At 39.9% G+C, this 25,591-nt stretch overlaps 1 protein-coding gene across 2 annotated transcripts in view; it reads left to right on the forward strand.

Annotated features, from left to right (window-relative positions):
* Nucleotides 1-1,693: 1,693 nt before the first annotated feature.
* ST6GALNAC5 (ST6 N-acetylgalactosaminide alpha-2,6-sialyltransferase 5) overlaps nt 1,694-25,591 on the forward strand; it is a 176,127-nt gene continuing 152,229 nt past the window's right edge. The window contains exons 1-2 of one of the 2 annotated variants that reach the window (XM_053214261.1): nt 1,694-2,026; nt 2,859-3,083. In XM_053214261.1, the coding sequence (XP_053070236.1) occupies nt 2,012-2,026; nt 2,859-3,083 (240 nt within the window). In that variant the 5' untranslated portion in view covers nt 1,694-2,011. The remainder of the gene's footprint in view (nt 2,027-2,858; nt 3,084-25,591) is intronic. The other variant, XM_053214260.1, reaches the window with a different exon arrangement.

Here is a 25,591-nt window from a genome sequence, read left to right on the forward strand (position 1 = left end):
GAGACCTTGAAATTATTTAAATCAAGTTCAGAATTACATTTTTAAATTTACTCTGGCCATCTCATAAGTGGATTTAGCAACTAGCTAACTGCCATCCCAGGAGGAAAAAAAAAAGCATAAGCCTAATGAATGTGGTCAGACATACCGTGTAACAGATGTCCAACGTGCTGCCATGAGCTTAAATCATAAATATGATGGCTCTGTTTGGCATAGCAAAATATATTAGACGTGTTTTATCGGTCACTGGGCAACTTGCTAGATGGGAGGGGAGTGATCCTGAAAAATGCAGGAGCTTAGTGTAGCAGCATCTCAGAAGGAGCCCTGGAGAAACACAGATAATCTGTTTGTGATGATTCATCAAGTTGGTCCTTTGTTTCCCTAATTTGAGTGTCAAGTGCACCCATACAATAAAGAATTGCTAAGACCTGATAAGATTCTCCTCTGGCTGCCGCTTTTCCTGCCCTAACAACTGGTACTATTCATGCCTAAAGCACAAATTGAATAAACAGCTTCAAGGCTGGCAATGTTGGACCGTGTTTTGAATTTTTTGCTTTTCCTTAAAAGGCTAAATCCTGCGTGTGTCTTGCCTCCCCCTAAACACATTGCATTGATAGTCACTGTTGTACCAATAATTTTAACTTCCTTAATACTAAGTGTGGAAGGATGCCTCGTAGGTTAAAAATAGCTCCTGTTGTATCATCAGTGGAGCAATGGATTACTGAAGATTAAAAAATGATTGTAATGCCTTTTTTGGCCTTGAGAAAGCTCTTATTGTGCCTATGGTTCAGTTGGCCTGCTGATCATTTCCATCTCAATGTAATCTTTAACATTACACTGCTACAGGTGAGGTGTTAAGTAATACATTAAGACAACTATTCTCACTGATTAATTTCACAGGAAATATGTTTTAATTAAATTAGACATTTAACAAATGCCACTTGTAACTCAATGCAGGAGGGAGAGTGGCCTTACAACAAGCTGTTGACATGAATTTCCCAACATACAACGGTAACTTTTAGAAATTTTTGATTGAAATTCTAAATGTGAAATTATGTACTGTCAGGGCAGTAGACCATTACAAGGAGAGCACCAAAGTCCTTAGGAGTCAAAAAATAAGCAGTAAGCAGTTTTATCTCTAGCAGCTGAAAAGCTTTCCTTAAAATTAGGAAGAATCTACAGGTCCAGTTAATCATGTGACTGTGATGTGCCGACTGTTTCTACCACTTAAAAATCATTTAGACGAACACTAGAAACCTCAAAGTTCTGATAAAAATATAAATTGTAATTTTTAAAACAAGTAATGAGTTAAATAATTTAGATGAAAATTTAAATATAAAGGATGCATGAAAATAATTGGATTTAAAAAGTAAAACTAAAGGAGATACCAGAAAGCCTACAACTGGGCAACTGAAATAATAAATAATTTTTTGGAAAAATTATTTCCTGACAGATTTCCCCATGCTAGGAACACAAATGCAAAAGCTATAAATAGGGCCACTGACATTTGCACAGTTGACTTCTTATCAAAATTACAAAACAATTTAGTTTGCAAATTTTCAAATGGCTATCATGTTCAGAATCCAATGGGGTTCTCCTTCGTTTTTACTTGATGATTTCATAAAAGATAAATAAGCCCTCGGACCAATAGGTGAGTACATTGGCACGGTTAACTCTCTCGCCCCAGAAATTCCACTCGGCTGAAAAGATTATTATTTGGGGGCGGGAAAGGGGGAGATGCAGAGGTCTTTAGGACCCAGCAGGCGGCGGCAGGCGGCAGTTGTGTAGATCACTGAGAGACTACGAGGGTCCGGTTCAGTTTTAATTCTGTCTCTAATCTCTGCAACAGCCGCTCTTCCTGGGTCCCGCGGCTCTCCTACCCACTCAGCCGCGGCTGGCAGCCGGGCGAAAATCAGAGCCGCCCGCCCCCCCATCACCCACCATGGAAACCCTCCAAGAAAAAGTGGCTTCGGACGCGTGTGCCTGAGGATTCCTCACAAAAGAGGTGCCCAAAATGAAGACCCTGATGGTGAGTCATTTGTTGCAACTCCTCTGAGCAGAGGCGGGTACCCCGGGACGCAGCGTCCCCGGGGCGCGCGGGAGAGCTCCAGGGCGCCTACCCCTGCGCTGCGAGGTCGCCTGTTACAAAGGGACAACTTTCCACCTGCTCGGTGCCCCCTTCCGGTTCCCTGGTTCTGCCTGGCTCGGAATCCCAGAGCCGGGATGGGAACTCGGGTTGCCTCGGCTCCTGGATCTCGGGAGAGAGGTCTGGGGCCCCACGGAGAGCTGGAGAAGCGGTGGAGGGGTGGGCGCATGGTTCAGGGGTGGAGGCAACAGCCTGGCAAAAACTAAGAGGGGCGGGGAGGAGGGAAACATTTGCAGACTTTCTTGGTTTTCTTGTCGGATTTCAAACTTGCAAGAATCGCCGAGGTAGAGCCCCACGGGTCCAAGAAGGAGAGGGTGCAAGGGCTAGAGGTTCCAGCAGCGGAGCTGGGGGAGGGGGCCCCTCCTCAAAGTGCGAGCCCACCTCTGCCCTCGCGGCCGGCGCGCTTTCCCTCGCGTAAGCTGGGCGCCGCGCACCACCTGCCCTCTGCCGAGAGATCTGGGTGGTGGCGTCCGCCGAAAGCAGCCACGCTCGGGAGCATCCCCTGCCGTGCGCGAGAGGACGGTGCCTCTCCTGCCCCCGCGGCGCGCGGGGAGCTGGGACCCCGGCCACCTCCTTCCAGTCCCGCAACGCCGCCGTCCCCCTCCCCCCCCCCCCCCCATCGAGCGTCTGACCGCCTCGCGCGTGTCACCGCCGGCGCGCTGCTCCGGGTTCGGCTCTCAGCAGCAACCCTCTGCTCTCTCCCGCCCGCCCGCAGCGCCATGGTCTGGCTGTGTGTTTAGCGCTCACCACCATGTGCACCAGCTTGTTGCTCGTGTACAGCAGCCTCGGCGGCCAGAAGGAGCGGCCCCCGCAGCAGCAGCAGCAGGCAGGGGCGACCGGCAGCGCGCAGCCGTCGGCGGAGAGCAGCCCCCCCTCGAGACCCCGGATCCCCGCTGCACCGCGGCCGTTGGACGGATACCTCGGCGTGGCGGACCACAAGGTGACAGCTCGCTCACCGGCGCGCGCACCACCCAGCCTGGGGATCCCGCACACCTGAGCCTGCCCCCTTTCCCGGGGCTGGGAGGCGCCGTGAGTAGGTGCCTTGAGGAGGCTGGAAGGGGGAGCGGAGCCGCCGGGGTGGGGTGGGAGAGTTCCTTCTCGGAATGAATTCCTGTTTGGAGACGGAGGTAAAGTTTTCCAGGGAATAGGGGTGAGATGAGCGGACCTAAAGCCCAGTATCGTAACAGGAACCGACCCCGGAGGTGAAACCCACTGAGCCCCAAAATTGCAGCTGCGGGGGTGGGTGCTGGGTTCCTGAAGCGTCGGGGTTGGCAGCCCAGTCGCGCCCTTGCTGGGAGGAGAGCCGGCGATGGCGCGAGTAACAGCCTGAGCGTTGCCCCGCTGGGAACTGGTGGGTGAGTGACTGCCAGTCCTCGGCCGCAGCGGCTCCTGCTCGAAGATTCCCCTCTGATCTCGCCTTCGGATTGCTCTGGGAAGAATTGCCACAGCCTTGGGGAGCGGTCCCAAGGCAGGCGCGGAAGGCTGGAGGCACAAACTCCGCTTCCATTGGCTTGAAACTCATCGTTGAGGGCCTGTTTTTCTCTGCCTTCCGGGAAGCCTTTGCATGGCTTGGCTAATAATTAATAAGATGGATTTTTAAAAATTGAGCCTCCTTTCCAACAAATAATAAATCTCTGGTTTCAGTGTGAGAAGCCTCTGGGAGAATTCTAATCAGGTTTCCTGATTCTGAAAAGATATTTTAATACAGTTTAAATATATTCCCCATTATTTGAAGCTCCTAATATGTTTTTACTAAAACACAGTTCCACTCTGTATCTGCTCTATGAAGGTTAGAGAGTTTCTTGAAACCACGCAGCTCTTCTGCTTTTTGTATTACTAGATTTTATGGTTATGAGCCAAAGTAATATTTAGCAGGCGGTCCTTTTGCTTGAAAAACAAAGATTGGCCTTACCGTGCATGAAAAAGTCAAACTTTTTTTTAAGTGGCAGTCAAAATATTTCCACTCATTTGTGCAATGCATACAGCCAAAAGGATTTTGGAGGGTCAAAAGGACCCAGGGTTGGGGATCTTTGGATACTTGTGGAAAAAAAAAAAAACATACCATGAAACATGGATGGACGGTTAGATAGGTAGACTGATAGGTATAATGTATAAGAAATGCTAGATATAAAACAGTACTGTTAGGGTGCGGAGATGAGAAAGTTCACTGTCCTGGAAGGTTTAAGGAAATTCTCTCTGAAAAGGTGGAATGTGTACTGGGGAAAATTTGGGGAAGCAGAAAAGAGGAAGGGATTTCATTAGGAAGTGATTTGGAGGTGGGGGGAGGAGCTGGGGGTAGAATCCTAAAATCAAAAGTAGAGAGGGTCATTAGTTTTATAATAACAGCTTCAGTTTTCTCTTGGAGATGTTGATTGATTACACCCTTTATATCTGTATGTGCAAAAGCAACCCATAAGGGCTAGAGTTCTAGAAAAGTTTAGACATCTGCTTCTGACTGGATGGATGTGGTTTTATGTGTAACTGGTATATGATGAATTTATTGAACTTAGTGGATTTTCATGGCTGTTGTTTAGTGAAAATGGCTAGATAGCTCTTGCGAAGCTTTGATTAATGGGGTGTGAAAAGGTAAATTTGCTGAAAGCTTTGATCTGCCTTTGGGAAGGTATTCCTAATACTTTCCTTTCTGTGTTCTCCTGCTGGACAGACACCAGCTAAGAACATTGATAGCATAAGGCAAAATATGATTCCCTCATATTTGTTTTCAAAACAGTGTCTATTTGCACAAATATATTATTGGATTCCATTTTCAATGTTTCAGAGCCTTATTTCATTACAATGAAAACCAGCCCTGTTTGGGAAGGAATGTTGAAACTCCCATATGGGAATTTGACATAATCTGCAATAAAGGGTTTTATAAATTGTAAAGTTGTTATATGGATGATAAATGTGTGTGAAAGTCCTTGGAATTCTTAGCAGAGAATTATAAATGTGACCAGGAAGGTCTCTGCATATAATTAATACCAACGGCATTCTTTCCTAGAAAACCAACGTGTCACCAAATTCCATACTCAAAGGATCAACAGCGTTTACCCTACCCCAAGCAAAAGAACAAATGCAAATCTTAAAATCTATGCCTTCTCTCCAGGCATTATCCCAATTGTCCCACTGAACTAAATATAAACTTCTACTCAAAATGTAATCACTTTACTGTTACTATCTAACTGACTGGAAATTGGGTGAAGTTTCATTTCTGATGGCTATAGGGAGGTATATGTGTAACATGTATATGTCCTCTCCAAAAGTTGCTGTTTCCTTAGGCTTACTTGGGATCTTCCTATAGTCTTGCTTAGGCAGAGGTAGAAATTTGTTAGAATATTGCTAAGATTTTTTTTTTCTGATTTACAAAGAATGAAAGATTTTCTATTCTTACTATGTTGCTAGATGATACCCTGATTGCTTTTTTTGTTTTTCCACGCTCATATCAGGCCTTAGAAAAATTATAGGATGTGCCAAATGTAATGACCACCAAGGCATATGCTACTACATATTGAATCAGAATTCCAACAGACTTTTTATTTGCTGTTGATTTACAGAATCTGGAGAGAGTTACAGATACCATTTAGGAAAATGTTCACATCTCCATGGCTGGAGGTCCCAAAGTCTGATAAATATGTAGTGTTTATGTTCAGTTACATGATGGTATTAACATTATAACTCTTAAGATTAAATTCAACAGGTGGTCCTAATCCCCAGCACCTGAATTTCACAAATCACAGCCTGTCTGCAATGATAGTCTTGTCTCATACGGCTGCAGACTAAATTACTGTTGAGATTAAATCACTATGTGCTTTTGTTGAAAGACATGCTGCAAGTCAAGCCAGTGATGAGCAATGTGTGTTGAAGCTTAAAATACCACTTTCCATGGTCATATTCTCTACTTCCTCGTTCGCAAACGATGTGAGCTGAAATTGTAATTCCAGTGTGACTAAGTGAAGGCTACTTGGAGTTTCTTGTGATAATGAAGACATTTCATTTTCTGTTAGGTAGATTCTTTCTCTTCATTTCCAACCCTTTTCCCCAGATCTTTTCCCACAAATGTTTCACCAACTCATTTCAATCTTGTTACATGTCTGTCACTGCAGCTACTGTATCTGTATCCTGCCATTACTATGCTGGTCCCCATTTTTGGAAGCTACTGATTTCTAACCAGATCAGCCAGACACAAGCAAAGAAGACAATTTTCATGCATTTGGAAACTTGTATTTAGAACTATAATCACGCTTAAGTGTGCATTTGTGCACATAGACACACACAGATACACACACACACACATACACACACACTAAATCAAGCAACCTTCACAGAAAAACTCCAATTTTTCCAGCAGAGTGGAAGGGGGGCATGGAATGCATTCTGTTTCCAGCCTGGATCTGGTCCGGGTAGATAAAGTCATTTGCCATCTGGTGGACCCTGTGAAATGAAACTATGAGCTGATTCCCAGTTCCAATGGACAGGAGCCCTTATCACAGAAGGCCCACTTGTCACCTGGGCTGCCCTTTTCTAAGATGGCTTATGAAAGAGCAGTGATCAATGGGGTCTGAAGCTGAGCTGCTATCTCCTTGCTTCAGTAGGAGCTCCCAGGAATGGATTTTACACATACTAATAACATGCTTGTCCTTGGTTCTTTCCTTCCTTAAGCACTCAGTTATTCAGACAAAACGAAACTGCTTGGAGGTAGCAGTATGTTTGCTTTTAATTCACGGATGTCCAGTTGGAGTGATAGGACAGGTCAATGCAAGAGTTGAAAAATAATTCAAAACCAGAAAAAAAGGCACATGCCATATAACTTACTTTAGGATTGTGGCATAAGCATTCTTCCTTTAAAAAGCATATAAATTTTCAAATACAAGGTTGTCCCATTTATGAGATTCCGTTTTACAATATTTGAGGCATCCAATCAACGATAGATAATTTGGATCTTAAATTCAAAGTGACCTAAATTTTAGTGCTCAAGTACTACAAAATATAATCCGCCAATGGTGATGAAACCCTGTTATCACAAATTGTCAACCAAAAAGAATTATGAAATGAACTGTTTTTCATGGGTGAGGAGTTGCAGTAATGTGGTTGCCTTTAATAGGAGAAGTGTTCATATAACACTTATTGAAATACATAATCTTCCTTAATTCTGAGAGCCAGAAGTATTTCTCCAGCTTCCCAAGGAGTAATGCCAAGATACTCCCACACCAAAGCCCAGACCACACCTGGTAAATGAGTCTGAGCTGGTTCCCTCTCCATTTCTGGCCATTGTGGTCTCCTTGCTGATCCTTGAATCCTCATTTTGCCTGACGACCTTTGCACTTGCTGTCCCCTCTCCCTGGACAGCTCTTGCCCAAGATCTTTTACATGGGTGGCTCCTTCTGGTCGTTCAGTCTTCAGATCACATGTCTTCTTGTAGACCATACTGTTTAAATAGCTCAATCCTTAATAGTCTTCTCTATCATATTAGCCTCTTTTATTTTCCTTATATTAGTTAACAAGGTCTGAAAGAATCTTAAAGTCTCCTTGTCTATTGTTTGTCTTCCCCGCCCCCCCAAGTAGAATCTAAGTGCTGTGATAGATAGCAAAGTATTTGTACATCTTGTTGACCAGTTTAACCTCAGGCCCTAGAATAATACTTGACACTTAATGAACACACAAGTATTTATTAAAGGAAGGAAGAAAGCAGAGTGTTTGGGGAAAGGGGGTTGTGGAGAGGGACAAAGCTACCTCACCATTTGTAAAGTCCTTCCTCTATAAGAAACATCAGTGGAGTCCCAAGGACCCAGTATGTGTATCTCATCTTTCCTACTTTGGTTTACCACTGCTACTACTGCTACTACTACTACTACTACTACTAATTATGGGAAGAAAGATGAAGAAATGATTTGTAACATAAGAGTCTTTGGAAATGAGATTTGGGAGTTCACATTTTAACAGTCTTCCCTTTCAACTCTTAAGCACATTAAAATTTGAGAACCATCATTTGAAATGTTTTTAATCACCATATGTAGTTCTGTAGCTAATTTGTTTCTGGGTTTTTGAACGATTCATAGCCCTAAGTAAATATTCATTGAAGGTCTAATAGTTGCAAAATTGGGTATTCTGGAGGAAGAACACAGTGCCTACCATCAAAGAATCTTTGATCTAATTGGAGAGAAAAGACAAAGAAGCAAGAAAAGTTAAATAATAAAGCAAGTGCTGAATAACAATATGAAACCAGGAAACAATAAATCAAGGCATTGACACTAAAAAGGAGGCAATTTCTGTGATCTTTCTCATCTATAAAATAATTTAAATACTATTCTTAGTTTAGCAGTTATAAAACTTTCAAACTATAATTTCATTTTTTAGCCCTGTTTTAATATATGTGTGTGTGCTGTCTCTTTCTCTATGTATAATATATGACATGCAATGAATACTTAGTAAACAATTTGGATATCAAAGCAACTTCAGAGTGGATAGATTTTAAATTGAAAATGTTCAATCTGTTTATGATTTTCCTTTGGCATGGCATAGGGCCGCCTGGATTCTTGAAGAGATCTAACTTTGTTAGCCTGTTCAATGGTCTCTGTCATATATGGTGACCATGTTTCCAAACCAAATCTCATAACTCATGGTATGAGAAATTTGTGTTGGCCACAAGACAGAACATTTGCCATTGGATCTGTCCTGGAAACATGACATCTACTACACAGGGGATTTTCCAAAACCCCCAGGGTCAAGTGGCAGTGCAATCGAATTCTTGTCCTACGAATGCCGAGATGAAGGAATATTGAAGATGAGAAAAGACTATGAGAAATTAAAACTCATCATTAATCAACAAATCATTAAAACCTCTTGTATATCTACTATATACTCTTCGAGCTGCAGTGAATGATCGTAACTATAGAAAGACAATGAATGATTATTTCTTAAATAATAATATTAGTCATACTTTGTAAACCTGACTCAAGGAAAGAATTCCCATGGGAGTAAATTTATGATTAAATGACTGATTAAAAACTTGAGGGTGGGGATACTTATGAGATGTACTCAGATTCTTCTTCATGAGCTCTTTTAGTCCTAAACTCTTAGTCTAGGCTTAGGGCAAATAAATATTTTTATTGCATGCTCTATTCAATTAGGGTTTCCCAAATAAAAGTCAAAGGCATGCATATTCTTTTAGTTTAGACAGCATGTCCACAGGGAAGCCTTCCCTGACTTGTAGCCCAGGTGAAATCTGAGCTGTGTGTTTTGTCTTCACAGTCAGGATCCCATGATAATACTTATTCCAGCTTATTGTTATTTCTTGTCTAAAATTGTCTGCCTTCCCTGCTCTACGATCAGAAAGTCTGGGGCTTCTTTTTCTCTTTTTTATCATTGTAGTCTCAGCCTTTAATATAATGTCTGGTATATAAAAGGTCTTTAGTAAGTATTTGTTGAATAAATGCGTATATCTATATAAAGATTTTAAATTACTTCTAAAATAAGCCCATCTGAAAATTTTCTAACCATGTGGCATTACTGAAAAGGAATATTACATGTCGTAAATACGAATCTCTCCTGCCACCATTTGTAGTTCTGTAACTACTGCATTTCTATGTACTTGAGCTAATCAGATCTCTTTGAATTTTGAGCTGGAAGGAAACTTGAAAATTACCAGAAGGAATTCACAAGTGCTCATGTGATTTGCCCACAGTCACCGGTGAGTGGCAGAGCTGGGGCTACAACGTGGGTCTCTGACATGAATGTCATTACCACAAGGAAGATTCAGTGCCAATATATTCTAAGCAGTGACTCAACATTATTTGAACAGAATTTATTAAAAAGAAGAGCCTGGGCCTACCCAGTTATTGGAAAGAAATAAATATTTAAACATCTTATTATTCTGAAATGAATATGAGAATATGCCTCTGGATAGTTCAAAAGAGCTTCCACCAACCACTGGCTTAGCGATGGGTTCTCTAAAGGCTTCATAAAATGCGTGGCACCCATGTAATTGGAACAATTGGCAGATCTGAGTGGGTTTGCCTTTAAAAAGTAAACCAAGCCAAAAAGAGTGCCTTATTATTCGCAGAAAATGTCATGACCAGACCACTCATTTAACTGAATTACCTTCTCCACAGGGGAAGAAAGCATCATCAGGAGACTCAGTTAACCAAGTGTTTGAAGCACTGCCATTCTGCAAGTAACCATTAACTCCTCCTAAGTTCTGAGACGTAATACTTACTCTGAGGTAGAATTACATAAGGCAGATAAGAAACCATTTTACCCATAGTAGGGAAAATTAACCTTGATAGTTGTTATACTTCAGTATGAAAACGAAGCTTTTTTTTTTCTTATATTCTCTTTAAATGGCTAAGAAGGTGTCCGTGTAGTATTCCTGGGAATGTCACAGAGTCTGAGAACACTCTGGCAGACTGAAATGTAGAGTTAAACCATTTTTTTAATAAGAAAGCATATTCTGGAAATTAATTGCACATATGGGACCTCTCCACTGACTGAACTGCATTATTGCGTTTCTAATTTACAGATCTGCTCATATTCTTCGCATGCCTCCAATGGCTTCCCATTGCTTAGAGGATCACATTCAGACTCCACAGGAAGGCTCACAAGCCCCAACAGTCTGTCTGGCCTAGTTCTCCAACTTCACTTCCCCCCTGCCCAAGTTGTACACACCCAGGGAACACATCTTGCTGTCTCATGCTTCCCTCCATCATGGAATGCCCTTTCTCCTTTTATCTGCCAGGTAGAGAACTAATCATTCATTAAGATCCAGCTCAAGCATCTCCTGCATCTGCTTTCTAAAGTTTTTCCGGATGGAACCTCTGTGGAGAGTAGATCCCACATTCGCTTATGCCAGCCTTGCATTAGTCAGTCAGCTAGTCAATCATACGTTAGGCTGGGTACCTACTGTGTATTAGACACATGGGAGGGAATGAGAGGAAGGACCTAATCCTGACCACAGGAAAATCACAGCAGGGGAAATATCACAATTACTGTATATTGGTAAGTGTTAAAATATTCTCTGTATCTTATATATGCTTCTAATCACAATATTGTGATTATTTGTCCACATGCATGTTTCCCTGACTACCCTGTACCTTTAAAAAAATTTTTTTAATGTTTATTTTTGAGAGAGACAGAGCACAAGTGGGGGAAGGGCATAGAGAGAGGGAGCCACAGAATCTGAAACAGGCTCCAGGCTCTGAGCTGTCAGCATAGAACCCTATGCGGGGCTTGAACTCACAAGCTGTGAGATCATGACCTGAGCCGAAGTCAGACACTTAACCGACTGAGCCACCCAAGTACCCCTACATTGTACTGTCTTGACGCCAAAGAATATAATTTAATTCGTCCTGGCATGTCCAGAACCAAAAACTGTATCTCATGCATGTCAAAACTAAATAAATCTTTGTTGAAAGTTGATGAGCAGTATCTTGTTGTAACTGTATATAATAGAAAGAGATTTGAACAAGAGTGGCTAATAGACTCACTAGTCAAAGGAATGGGCAGAAGTGATAAGTAGGAGGCAAAAGGATTTCACATATGTGGCATACATATCTTTAATTTTTGGTTCCTCTTTAAATACAGAGCAGCATCTGCTAACACTTCAGAGTGGTAGACCAGGTGTTGAGATCTAGAATGCCCATGTTTGGGGACATTGACAGTATGGTATCATGGGAGTCAAGGGGCCATACCCAAGCCTTTTACTTGTTACAGGCTCTTTGGCAAGTTGTGTAACTTCTAGGCCTGAGTTAGTCTGTGGAAGAGGAAGAGTTAAATTAAATTCATTACCTTATTTATTAAATAATATTGTGTACTTATCATATACTTGGTTTTGTGGGAGAGCCCAGGATGCAACAATGAGTAGATGTGATCCCTGACTCCACAAAACTTAGAGCTATTGAGGGAGGCAGATAAACAGACATGAAATTACCATGCAGGTTAGGATATCAGTATTTGCATGCTACAGAGGTTAGATTTTGTCCTGCAAATTTTGAGGAAGTCTTTAAGGGACTTAAATTGGAGGAGTGACTCCACTCAGATGTGTCTTCCAATGGATTACTACCATGGCTTCGGTGTGGCACAGGTCAGAGCAGTTCTGAATGAGAAGAAGAGGGCCAGTTAACAGACTGTTGCTGCAATCTGAGTGAATGATGCTGGGGGCCAGAGGGTAAAGAGACCGTAAGTTCCTGTCCAGCCTAAGTTTTTGTGATTGCCCACCCCAGCATGTCAGTGCCGACAGTCTGGATGCAGCTCTTGAACAGCCGGTTAATGGTTCAAGCTTACCTCTCAGTAGTTAGCAAAGAGAGTTGGGGGGTGATCCCAGAGAACACTCCAACTTGGTTTAATTTCCAACCTTGCTGTGTATCTAAATACCATACAGTGACTTGAGCAAAGCAGCGGTGTTATGGTTAAGGATAAAGCAACCTCTTTGTGGAGGCGCTGTAATGTACACTGGCCACAACAGGAACTAAAGCTCCCACCTGCAGCACAGCCAGTGGGGTGTGGAATGAATGTGTAGCAAGAGACTATTGTTTAACAGTTCTACTGGGGGAGACTTGATTCTAGAATGACCATGTCGAGTTGTTGCATGATGAATCTTACCAGGTATAGATCTGTTGGAAGTATGGGGTAAAGAGTGATTTCTTCCTTCTTTGTGGGAAGAGTTACAGAGTTACAGAGTTACAGAGAGAGCCATTGTCGTTCTTCTAAATCACTTAAGTTTGTTAACAACTTCTACAAAAACTCAAATTTCTATGTCATTTGCATCAGAAGGAAATTGGCCATAAGTTAATGTAAAATTTGTTGAGAGGGAGTCTGATTCCTAAATCAAAAGCCTTTGGTTGGGAGCAAATTATCTATCTATCTATCTATCTATCTATCTATCTATCTATCTGTCTGTCTTCTGTCTATCATCTATCTATCTATATATCCACATATGTCTGAAAGAACTCTTTTTATGGGGCCCATATATGGGGTGACTTGGCAGTGTCTCACCTACCAGGCTGTTGTCAGGGATTTCCAAGCTGTCTGTCATTACCCATTACCCATAGTGTTTCCACTCTATATTGTAAATTATAAAGCCGGTTCATTTCATTTTTACTTCACTAGTTTAAGTTTTGAACAATCAAAGTGCAGGAAGTGGTAACATTCTTCCTGTACTCCAGAACAGGGAAAAGGGAAAGAGGATTGTAGGAATTTGTGTGTATTCACTATCAATGCCCCAGCCAGACTGAATGAAGCTTTGCTTTGATGCTCTAGTCATCAGTAATCCCTTGAAAAATTATGCCCATTATTTTTATTAACAACTCTGTGTGGTTTGGGCTCAGTTTGAAAGGTGATGAGTTGATCTGGGAAAAGGTTCCTCTGCATCATCCCCGCTGTAGCGTGTTGGAAAAGAAAAGGGAGAAGAGAGCCAGAGTGCTGGTTCTGAAAAACAAACTTTTTTGTTTACAATGCATAGTTTGTTTGTAACAATGCACAGTTGTAAATGCATTTATATTCATTGGCTTCTCAAAGTGGCAAAAAGTAAAAGGAAAATAAAAATTATTTATAAACCTGCCACCAAAATATAACTATTATTAATAATTTAATGTATTTCCTTACAGATTTTTTAATGCATATCAGATGATAACAGATGTGCGTATATATGATATTTTAATGTAATTCCTTCCCATTTTTTTATTGTTTCCTGTTGGGTATGTGGGGTCTATGTCTGTATTGTTTTAACAATATGATGTTATCAGTGGTATACAGGAGGGCATGAACTATATATACCGTTAGGTGCTTACCTTGTTTAGTAGCTTAAAACCAAAATATATTCCAATTAGAGTTAGAATAGTCAGAAAATACATCTTGATAATTGTGCTAAATTTTCCACTTATTAATCCTGAAAGTGTATACATCCCTCTTCTAGCTTAACATCTCCATTCTTTCCCTCTTGTTTACAGTCCTCCAGCGCTTTTAAATTGTGACGATGCCTCCTTCCCTACCTTTCATCTCCCACCTGTTTGCTCAGCTACAGAATGTGTTCCAGAATTTTTAAGTTTTATGAATCATTCCCGGCAGTCCCTTAATCCTTCCGGTCACTTTTCTCTAAATTTCCTCTAACCCGTCCACAGCTCTTTCGGTGGCCATAGCCTGTGGCAAACTCACATCGGCTTCCAGGACACAGAAATGATGGCTATCTTCATGGTAACTGGGTGGTTTCTGTTCAGATATATGTCTCCTGTTAGGCTTTACTTTCAGGGCTTCAGTCTGTGACTTAATTCTCTGTCCGTGTGTCGTGCAGACCTAATTCCTTATCCATATACAGTGCAGGTTTACTTTGACATAACTGTATTTCCTAAAAAAGAAATTTTACAGCACAAATAATTATAATTATCACCTTTTCTTAGTCAGCACGTTTTTCTGTATTTTTCATCCTTTAGTTTTTACAAAATTCCTGTATCTTATTTTTAATCCTTCCGGTCATTTTTCTCTCAATTCCCTCCAACCTATCAACAGCTATTTTGGTGGAACAGCCTGTGGCCACCTTATTGAATTTGGTGCCTGTTCTTCTTGACTGTGTTTTGTACTCAAAGATGTCTCTGAGCTACTCTTTATTTCTTACATTTTTCAAGTATGTGCTAGCTGTTATTTCTTGATTTTGGCATAAATTCAGCTCTCCTGTTATTCTTCCAGTCCACAGGTGGAATAATTCTGTCATTAGAGACATCAGGACCTGCCTCTACTCTGACGGCCAACTGGCAGGAGATATATTTTATACATCTTGGTTGGTGGTTTCTCAAGTCTGAGAACATGAGATCTTTGCCAACAAGCCCTTTATCAAACCAGTCCTTGGTTTTTCTGCCTGAGTTGTCTCCTCTCTCCTCTAGATTAAGGCACTGAATCCTTCCCATCCATTTTTAAAAACATTTTTATTATGGTGACATATGTATATTCTAAAATTTGACATTTTAACCATTTATAGCTATACAATTCAGTGGCATTAACTACATTCACAGTGTGGTCTGCCATCAACACTACCTATTTCGAAAACTTTTCATCACTCCAAACAGATTCAGTAACCATTAAAGCAATAACTTTCCCATTTTTCCTTCTTCCAGCCCTGGGTAATGTTTATTCTATTTTCTATCATTAAGAATTTAGGAAAATTCTAGATATTTCATGTAAGTGGAATAATTCAATACGTGTCATTTTATGTCAGCCTTATTTCATTTAGAATAATGTTTTCAAGTTCACCCATGTTGTAGTATGCATCAGAACTTTGTTCCTTTTAATACAAATCAAAACTACTATGAGATACTGCCTCACACCTGTCAGAATGGGGAAAATTAGCAACACAGGAAACAACAGATGCTGATGAGGATGGGGACAAAGAGGAACCCTCTTACACTGTTGGTGAGACTGCAAACTGGTGCAGCCACTCTGGAAAACAGCATGGAGATTCCTCAAAAAATTAAAAATACAACTACCCTACACCCCAGCAATTGCACTACTGGGTATTTACACAGAGGATACAAAAATACTGATTCAAAGAGACACATGCACCCTGATATGTATAGCAACATCATCAATAGCCAAATTATAGGGGTGCCTGGCTGGCTCAGTTGGTAGAGCATGCAACTCTTGATCTCAGGGTTATAAGTTTAAGCCCCATGTTGGGTATAAAGATTACTTAAAATTCTGAAACAACAACAACAACAACAACAACACTAGCCAAGTGGAAGGATCCCAAATGTCCATTGACTGATGAATGGATAAAGAAGATGTGGGGTGTTTGTGTGTACACATACATACACACAAATAATGGAATATTACTCAGCCATCAAAAAGGATGAAATATTGCCATTTGCAATGATGTTGATGGAGCTAGAGTAAATTATGCTAACCAAAATAAGTCAGAGGAAGACAAACACCATATTATTTCACTCCTGTGTAATTTAAGAAACAACAGATAAACATAAGGGAAGGAAGAAAAAAGAGAGGGAGGCAAACCATAATAGTCTATTAACTGTAAAATTAAAAATAATGATTTAATGTTTATTTATTTTTGAGAGGGAGAGAGAGAAACAGAGACAGAGTGAGAGTGGGGGAGGGGCAGAGAGAGGAGACACAGAATCTGAAGCAGGCTCCAGGCTCTGAGCTATCAGCACAAAGCCCCACGCAGGGCTCAGACTCAGGAACCGAGAGATCATGACCTGAGCCAAAGTCAGAAGCTTAACCAACTGAGCCACCCAGGTGCCCCTGGACTATTAACTATAGAGGAAAAAACTGAGGGCTGCTGGAGGGGAGGTGGGAAGGGTAATGGGCTCAATGGGCGATAGGTATTAAGGAGGGCACTTGTGATGAGCACTGGGTATTATATGTAAGTGATGAATCACTAAATTCTACTCCTGAAACCAATATTACACTATATGTTAACTAACTAGAAGTTAAATAGAAACTCAAGGGGCGCCTGGGTGGCGCAGTAGGTTAAGCGTCCGACTTCAGCCAGGTCACGATCTCGCGCTCCGTGAGTTCGAGCCCCGCGTCAGGCTCTGGGCTGATGGCTCAGAGCCTGGAGCCTGTTTCCGATTCTGTGTCTCCCTCTCTCTCTGCCCCTCCCCCGTTCATGCTCTGTCTCTCTCTGTCCCAAAAATAAATAAACGTGGAAATAAATAAGTAAATAGAAATTCAAAACAAACAAAATAGAACTTTGTTTCTTTTTATGGACGAAAAATATTTCACGGTATGTATATACCGCAATATGTTTATCCAGTTATCTTTTAATGGATACTTGGGTTATTTTCACCTACTGGCCATCAGGAATAATGCTGCAATGAACATTGGCATTCTCATTCATTTTTTGACGTACTTCCCTCCTTTTTCTGTCTTTTTCCATCCCCATGGAAACACCTGAGTCTCTAGCTCCCATCACTGCACACTTGTACAGGCCACCTTACTTCTAGCTGTTCCTACTCCCTTGCAATAAATAAACAAATAAATAAATAGATAAATAAATAAATGCCATTCATTGCATTGATTATATTTCTTTGTCTAAAAATAATGTAAACATTTTGAAAAATAGAACGAAAAGGGAAATTTTTCCATATTCCTAATACTTTGGTGCAAATATGATATAATTTTGGTTTACTTCTGCCAATTTTTTGCATTACATTTTCTGTTTTTTTAAACCTAAATGTGAAGTCCACTATGTGTTTTTATTTTTTTTAGTGCATATGATTTTTAAGACCGTTTTGTTTCCATTTGCTGATATTGAAATAGTCAGTATGATTTCCTTTGCTTAGCATTAGCTTTTATATCTTTTTCCCATCCTAAATTTTTCAGTCTTTCTGTGTACTTAACATTTTATGTATGTCCAGACCTGCCCATAATATTTGCAGAGCCCGAGGCAAGAGTACGAATGGAAGCCCACAGACCTCCTAATTGCTTTAGTCGATAATTATGTCTGCATTTAGGAAAGATTTTCAAGTTCAAAGGTTTATTTGACCTATTGTAGTTAGGGATTTGATTAGAATCATTCTCTTGATCATGTTATTGTTTGATCAATATTAAATCTTTATTAAATAAAATGTGTGTAATATCATGCTGGAGAATTTTATGCAGGTGGTGTTTGATAGAAGTCTACCCACTCAGGGGCTCCTTGGGTAACTGACTCTTCATTTTGGCTCAGGTCATGATCTCACAGTTGTGCGATTGAGCCTCAAGTCAGGCTCTGCTCTGCCAGGGAGCTGGGAGCCTACTTGAAATTCTCTCTCTCCCTCTTCCTCCACCCCGTCCCTGCTTGTGTGCTCTCCCTCTCTCTCTCTCTCTCTAAAACAAAAAATAAAATAAGTCTACTCACTCACATTATCTCATTTTTCAAAATGTAAGCAGACTACCTCCTTGAAGATTTTGTGTTCAGTTTTTCAGATTCTGCCCTCCCTATGAAGTTTCTTTTCATATGTTCTATTTTATCACTATATCAAATTCTTATTCTACTCTCTTCCCCCATACACAAACTGAAGCAGTGACCAGCTCCATCTTACAACCCACACATCTTAATGACATTTGAAAGCAGAGTGGTGTTTTGTTTCAAAGACAAGGCAAGAGGGGCGCCTGGGTGGCTCGGTCGGTTAAGCGTCTGACTTCGGCTCAGGTCATGATCTCACGGTCCGTGAGTTCGAGCCCCGCGTCGGGCTCTGTGCTGACAGCTCAGAGCCTGGAGCCTGTTTCAGATTCTGTGTCTCCCTCTCTCTCTCTGCCCCTCCCCTGTTCATGCTCTGTCTCTCTGTCTCAAAAATAAATAAACGTTAAAAAAAAAATTAAAAAAAAAAAAACAAAGACAAGGCAAGAAATGTGGAGAAGCACTTTTTCTGGGGTCTGAATGGTGTTAGACACAGAGTGGAAGTTTATGATTATGAATAATGCTATGACAGAATGACAGAGGTGCCATGTGGTCTTTCTTATAATTTGTGCATTGTTTGTGATAAGCTGTGTCCTTTAAGCAGTGCATCTCAAACATTAATGTGCATATGAATCAGCTGAAGGTCTTAGAATCCAGGTTTTGAATCTTTAGGTCTGGCTTGGGACCTGAGAACCTGTATTTCTAACAAGCACCCTGTGATGCTGCTGCTATTTGTCCAGGAACCACTTTTTGAGTAGCAAATCTCTAAAGCACAGGGCCCAAATCAGAGGTCCCATTCATCTGATAGTAACAGTAATGCTATTATGTCCTATATGAAGAGCATATAACAGGAATTTATTTTTTAGTCTAAACTTACAATCACTCTTTTAAGAGTTAAGTTTAGTTCATTTACATTTGCTGTGATTTTGCTATATGTTACTGATATGTTGGAGGTTTTTAATCTCAAATATTGTCTTTCTGTTTGTCTCTTTTTCTATGCTTTTTCCCCTCCCTTTCCTTTTTGCCCTTTGGATTCATGGAGTTGGGAGATGGGAGGAGGGTTATCCTTGTCCCCACCTTATCCCCTCTTATTCTGTGTTTTAACCTATACTGATTTGGAAATTATACTCTTAATATTTATTTTCTTAATGCTATACTTGAAATTTTAACATGCATGTTTACCAAAGTCTTAAGTTAATTACTATCTTTATCCCCTTTACAGACAATTCAAAGACTTTAGAATACGTTAACCCTGGCTGGTTAGCTTGAACACTAATCGTACGTACCATTTCATTGAAGTAGTTGAGTTCTCTTTTTTAAGCCTAACAAATTGGATATTAGCATCATTGTTGTTTTTGTGTCAGATAGTCCATTTATCTGCATATTACCAATTTCTTTGCATCATTTCTTCTTGCAACTTAGATTTCCATTATCCTTCTTCCTGCAGTGAATTTTTTAGAAGTTTGGCTGATGAAGATGTTTTGGTAGTAAATGCAGTTTTAGTTAATCTGAAAATATTTTTATTTTGTCCACATTCTTGAAAGCGAATACAATTACAGATAATCAATTATTTTCTCTTGCAATATTTTGAAGACTCAATTCCTGTGGTTTCTTTACCTCTGAGTGTTGATATTAAGCTCTTTGCCATCAGGCTAAGTTTCTACATTTTAGGCAATCTTTAAATTAAATTATCTCTAAATACATTGCCTGTTTTTTATTCTATCTCTTCATTATATTTTATTTACTTGTTTCACTGTGGTACATTCTGGATAATTTCTGATTTTTCACTTTGCTAATTCTGTAGTCTTCTGTGTCTAATCTGTTACTTAACACATCCACAAGGATTTTTCCCAAGTCATTTCTAAATTTCCCCCCCCAAATCATCCTGGTTTTTTTTCATAGTGTATTTTGTCTTACATTCATTTTATTTCAGTATCTGATAACTCCAATATCGCATGTCACTGGAGGTCTGAGCATTTTTTTGTTGTAATTTTATTCAAAGGAATTTATGTATTTTGTTTGTGTTTGTGTGGGTATGTATGTTTATCAGGACTCCCATGTTTATCTGGACCACGTCTGTGGGAATCCTTAGTGGCCTATGTTGAAAATGTATTCCTCCAAATACATTTGGAGAAGCATTTGCTTCTGCCAGACTCCTGGGGGCCCTGCCAACTAAGAACCACCACTTTAATTAAGCCTCACCATCTGTATGACATGCCAATAGAGTGAATGTAAACTACAAATCTGCATGATTTTTATGAATCGTGGAGGAAGATTTTTTTTTACCACCTTCACCCAGGCCCAAGGACAGAAAAAAACAGGTACTTTCCCTGTGCTACAAGGTTTTCTTTTTCAAGTTCACCCTTCCCTTCAGCATTACTGGCCTTCCAGGATCTCCCATCCTTGTTCAGGCTCAGGGATGTGCCTCCTACTCCTCCATAGGACTATTGAAATCCAGGGCTCCAGGTGAAAGGATCAGCAGATCCTAGGAGCATCAGCTGCCTTCAGTGCCCACTCAACATGCTAGATTTGTACTCTGGCTTCATCTTCAATGTCTGTGTATTTCCCTTACTTTCTTGTTAATTCCCTTAATGAAAACAATTTTTACACATTTTATCCAACTTTTCAAAGAATTTTGTCTGAGTGCTTGTGCCAACAGCAAATTTAAAAATGCTATTTTTAGGGGCACTTGGTGGCTCAGTCAGTTAAGCATCTGACTTTAGCCCAAGTCATGATCTCACAGGTCATGAGTTTGAGCCCCACTGCCACTGGGCTCTGTGTTGACAGCTCAGAGCCTGGAGCCTGCTTCCAATTCTGTGCCTCCCTCACTCTGTGCCCCTCCCTCACCTGTGCGCTCTCTCTCTCTCAAAAATGAACATTAAAAAAATTTTTAAATACTATTTTTAATTGATATAAATTAATGATGGTTAATTTAGAAAAGCAGAAGAATAAAATTAAAATCTCCAGAAGTTTTGTAAACTAGAGATAACATACCATTGTAAAAATTTTGATATGCTTTCTTAAGGTTTATTTTCTATGTACATTATTTTTACATAGATGGAATTATACCGTGTGTATCAATTTAAGCATAATTAAAAGATATTCACAAGTGGGAAAGTGGAGGATTATGTAGAGAGGCTGGCAGCAAATAATGCAAAGTCTTTCCAAATAAAAATTTCAATTCTCCTGTCATCCAGTGTGAGTTTTAAAAATATAATAATTCATCATACATATTTTAAACAACAAAACTCTCCACTATGAAGACTTCTATTTGTGGAAGTCAAAAATATTTTTGTTTAGTAATTCTTTTAGCACCATGTCCCAACCATATTTTTATGTTCTCTGTTGGAACAGAAGAGTATCAGTAATTGATTTCAATGGTCATCAAACATGGCAAGAGATTTCATCTAAAGCATAGACTTAAAAAAAAGAAAAAAGGATCTTGTTTTGTGAATGGAGTAAAAAGCTTTTTTTCTTTTAATTTTTTTTTTTTAGCGTTTATTTATTTTTTGAGAGAAAGAGACAGAGCGTGAGCAGGGGAGGAGCAGAGAGAGAGAGGGAGACACAGAATCCAAAGCAGGTTCCAAGCTTTGAGCTGTCAGCACAGAGCCTGATGCGGGGTCAAATTCATGAACTGTGAGATCATGACCTGAGGTGAAGTCGGTCATTTAACCGACTGAGCCACTCAGGCACCCCCTGGAGTGAAAATCTTAAATGGAACAACTGAAGATGAACTTTAAGGCCCACCTTACCCCCAAACTAAAAAACCCACAAGAAAATATAATCCATAATTGAATTTCTCACTTTGGATTTAAATCAGAAGAGGGATGACTGTCTTGTCATTTTTGCCCCAAACAAATCATTGTGCTAATTTTTCTTTATCTCATTTGGCTGGAATGTACATATAAATCAGGTTTTCAGTAGGGATAGATTGGTGGTTGGAGTTTCTGTTTTCTTGCCTAGGTGACATTCTCAAATGCTTTCAGTTTGGCTGTCAAAAATTCTTGTGTGACAAAATTTTTACTTCTGGATTCTCAGCTTGGCACATTGATGGATGCACTAGAACTCTAACTTGGAGCTCCTGATGGGTTTTTACAAAGCAGACAAGCAAATATTCAATACATGTTTTGTGATCTGATTAAACTTTTAGTAATAGTTTTATTCATATATAATTCACCCCTTTAAAGTACATAATTTGTTGGTCTTTAGCATGTTGGGAGTTGTGCAATCATCACTGCAATCTAGTTTTAGAACATTTCATCACTCCTAAAAGAAATTATACTCGTTAGCAGTTACTCTTCATTCTTCTCTGCCACTAGTCCCTGGCAGTCACTACTCCACTCCTGCTCCATGGACTACCTTCTCTGGACATTTCATCTAAATTAAGTCATTCAATATCTGACCCTTTGTGACTGGCTTCTTTTGCTTAGCACATTTTTTTAAACATTTTTTTTATAAGTTTATTTATTATTTGAGAGAGACAAAGACAGTGCAAGTGGGGGAGGGGCAGAGAGAGAAAAGGAGAAAGAGAGAATCCCAAGCAGGCTCTGTACTGCCAGCGCATAGCCTGACATGGGGTCCGAACCCACAAACTGTGAAATGATGCTCTGAGCCGAAACCAAGAGTTGGACGTTTAACTGATTGAGCCACCCAGGGGCCCCATCACTTAGCACAATTTTTAAAGGTTCATTCACGTATTAGAACTTCTTCCTTCTTTTTTTTTTTAAATTTTTTTAAGTTTTTTTAAAATTTATTTTTGAGACAGAGCATGAGCAGGGGAGGGGCAGAGAGAGGGAGACACAGAATCTGAAGCAGGCTCCAGGCTCTGAGCTGTCAGCACAGAGCCCGACGTGGGGCTCTAACTCACAGACTGTGACATCATGACCTGAGCTGAAGTCGGACGCTCAACTGACTGAGCCACCCAGGCGTCCCAGAACTTCTTCCTACTTTATTGTTGAGTAATATTCCCTTACATGGGTATACCACATTTTATTTATCCATTTACCAGCTTGACATTAGGTTTTTCTACTTTTTGGCTATTAAAAATAAGGAATAATGAATATTCGAGTACAAGTTTTTGTGTGAACATATGTTTTCATTTTTCCTGGAAATATGTCATAGGAGTGGAATTGGTGGATCATATGGTAACCCAGGGTTTAACCTTTTGAGGAACTCCCAGTTTTCCAAAGAGGCTGCACTGTTTTATAATCTCACCAGCAATGAATAAGTGTTCAAATCTATCTACACCTTTGTTAACTGTTGTTATTGTTCATCTTTTGTATTCTAATTATGCTAATGGGTAGGAAGTAGTGTCTCATTGTGGCTTTTATTTACATTAACCTAATGAGACATAGTTTTTAATTTTGATGGTGATAACTGATCTATTGTTTTCTTTCACCATTTGTGATTTGGTGCCATATTTAAATAACCATAGCTTAATTCAAGATAGTGAAAATTTGCTCCTGTGTTTTCTTCTAAGAGTTTTATAGTGTTAGCTCTTAAAGTTATGTTTGCAATCCAATTTGAATTAGTTGTGCATGTGATGTGACATAGGGGTCCAACTTTTATCTCTGCATACAGATATCCAGTATCCCAGCACCATTTGTTGAAAAGATTATTCTTTCCCCCATCCACTTAGTTTGATACCTTTGTCAAAAATAATTTGACCACAAATATAAGGGTTTATTTGTGGACTCTCAATTCTATTCCATCAGTCATTTTTATTTTTATCAGTCATTTTAAAAAAGCTAGTTTTTTAAACTAGCTTTTACATGCTTAAGACTGACATGGACAATGATTATCAATGGTCATAGGAAAGAATCATGGTCGATTATTTCCAAAGGTCTTGTGAAAGTACCTGTGCAGCTGAGACTTCATTTGGTTTATATAGATCAAGCATAGGTCTGCTTTGTACACTATTGAGTAAATAGTTAAAAGGTTGTAAAATTTCTCAGGTCTCTCAAAGCTCACGGTTGTAGAAAGCTTGATTTCACAACTTGTACATGACAGTCTCGAATGAAAGTACTCCCATGAGAGTGTTACTATGGACTAAGAAAAAGACTGTGTCTCACTTACTGCTGCTATTGTTATTTAGAGCTTTTTTGTTTCTTGCTGTTGTTTCAAAAGATTGCATTTTACGTGAAGCAGCAAAACCATAAGGTGGATCTTAAATAGAGAGAGCCATGTTTAGGACTTTTGTTTTCTTTATTCACGGTGATTTTCTATTTACCCTGGAAGGCAGTCACCATTACTTATAAGCAGTGAAGACAAATGTGGTTTCTGATACAGATCTTTATGAACAGAGCAAAAAAGTATCTCAAATCTTCCCTTCAACTCTAGAAACCTCTGAATGTATTTTAAATATTCCTTCCACATGAATCTCATTCTTAAGAAAAACAGTGAATGTCTGAGGTGAGAGAATAGAAGACCCTTAAGCAACATCACACACTTAGATATTTTTTAAAGTAGAAGGGTCACTTGTAACTGATACACAGGACATTTATGAAAAAAGAAAAAAATCGGTTTTCTTATACCTGGAGTCTTTTAAGCAACAAACAAATGAACCAACCAACAAAGTGCACATGATAACCCCAACACACATAATTATACCTCTCATTTTAAGTGTTTGCACCTCAATCTGTCTAGTTGTGCAGAGAGGAAGGAGGATTAAATATGGAGTGGAGTAATGGGGGTCTCTAGTTGCTAAATAGGCTTTCTTCAAAATGGATCAACAGGTGTCTGTCCTCTACCATAACGTTTTTTTTTACTCTCACCAGCAATTATCAGTTGCTAGTATGTCCAGTTTCATTGCTTTAGTCCCAAGCACATGGGTTACTAGACAGCAAGACTAGTTCTAAATATCATTCATGTATTCTCTATTTAATTTACATCTGTATCTTGGCAAGCATAGGGAATAACAATGAGAAAATGCAAGAGCTACAGCTTTGAAGACCCAGCACTCAAAAGATAGCTTGGCATAGAGTGTATGTTTATTGGAAGTTGGTGGATAAAGAAGGAAAGAAGAAGGACAATAGGGAGGAAAGGATGGACAGACAGACGGGTGGATGGACAGACTTGGATTCTATCCCTCATACCAGAGAAAAATGATACCATGTGATGACACACTGAGACAAAGTGGCAAAAGGAGAGAAGAGGTGAGTTAAAGGAAGGCAGAAGTATCAGAAATGGAAAATTGTAGCATAATGCTTAAGGGTATCCTCTTTGGAGACAGAGTTCAGATTTCAATCCTAGATCTACCATTCATTGCTTGTGAATTGGGGCAATCACTTAATTATTTTTGAGCCTCGATTGCCTCTTGAATATGTAAGGAGGAACAGTATCTATCTCATGAATTATTGGAAGAATTTATAAGATAATAAATGTTACCCCTTTAGTACAATACCCAGAACATAAGAAACGCTCAGGAAATATTAGCCATTAATGGAAGACGCTAGTTATATTCAGATTTTTTTTAACCCTGACATGTGACCATGGTACACATGTAAATATTTTCAAATAAGTCGTGGGTGGTAGGCTTTAAAAATTTTCTTTACCTTTGAAATAGGTTC

Source organism: Acinonyx jubatus, chromosome C1 (assembly GCF_027475565.1).
Source record: "Acinonyx jubatus isolate Ajub_Pintada_27869175 chromosome C1, VMU_Ajub_asm_v1.0, whole genome shotgun sequence".
Classification (NCBI taxonomy): Eukaryota; Metazoa; Chordata; class Mammalia; order Carnivora; family Felidae; genus Acinonyx; species Acinonyx jubatus.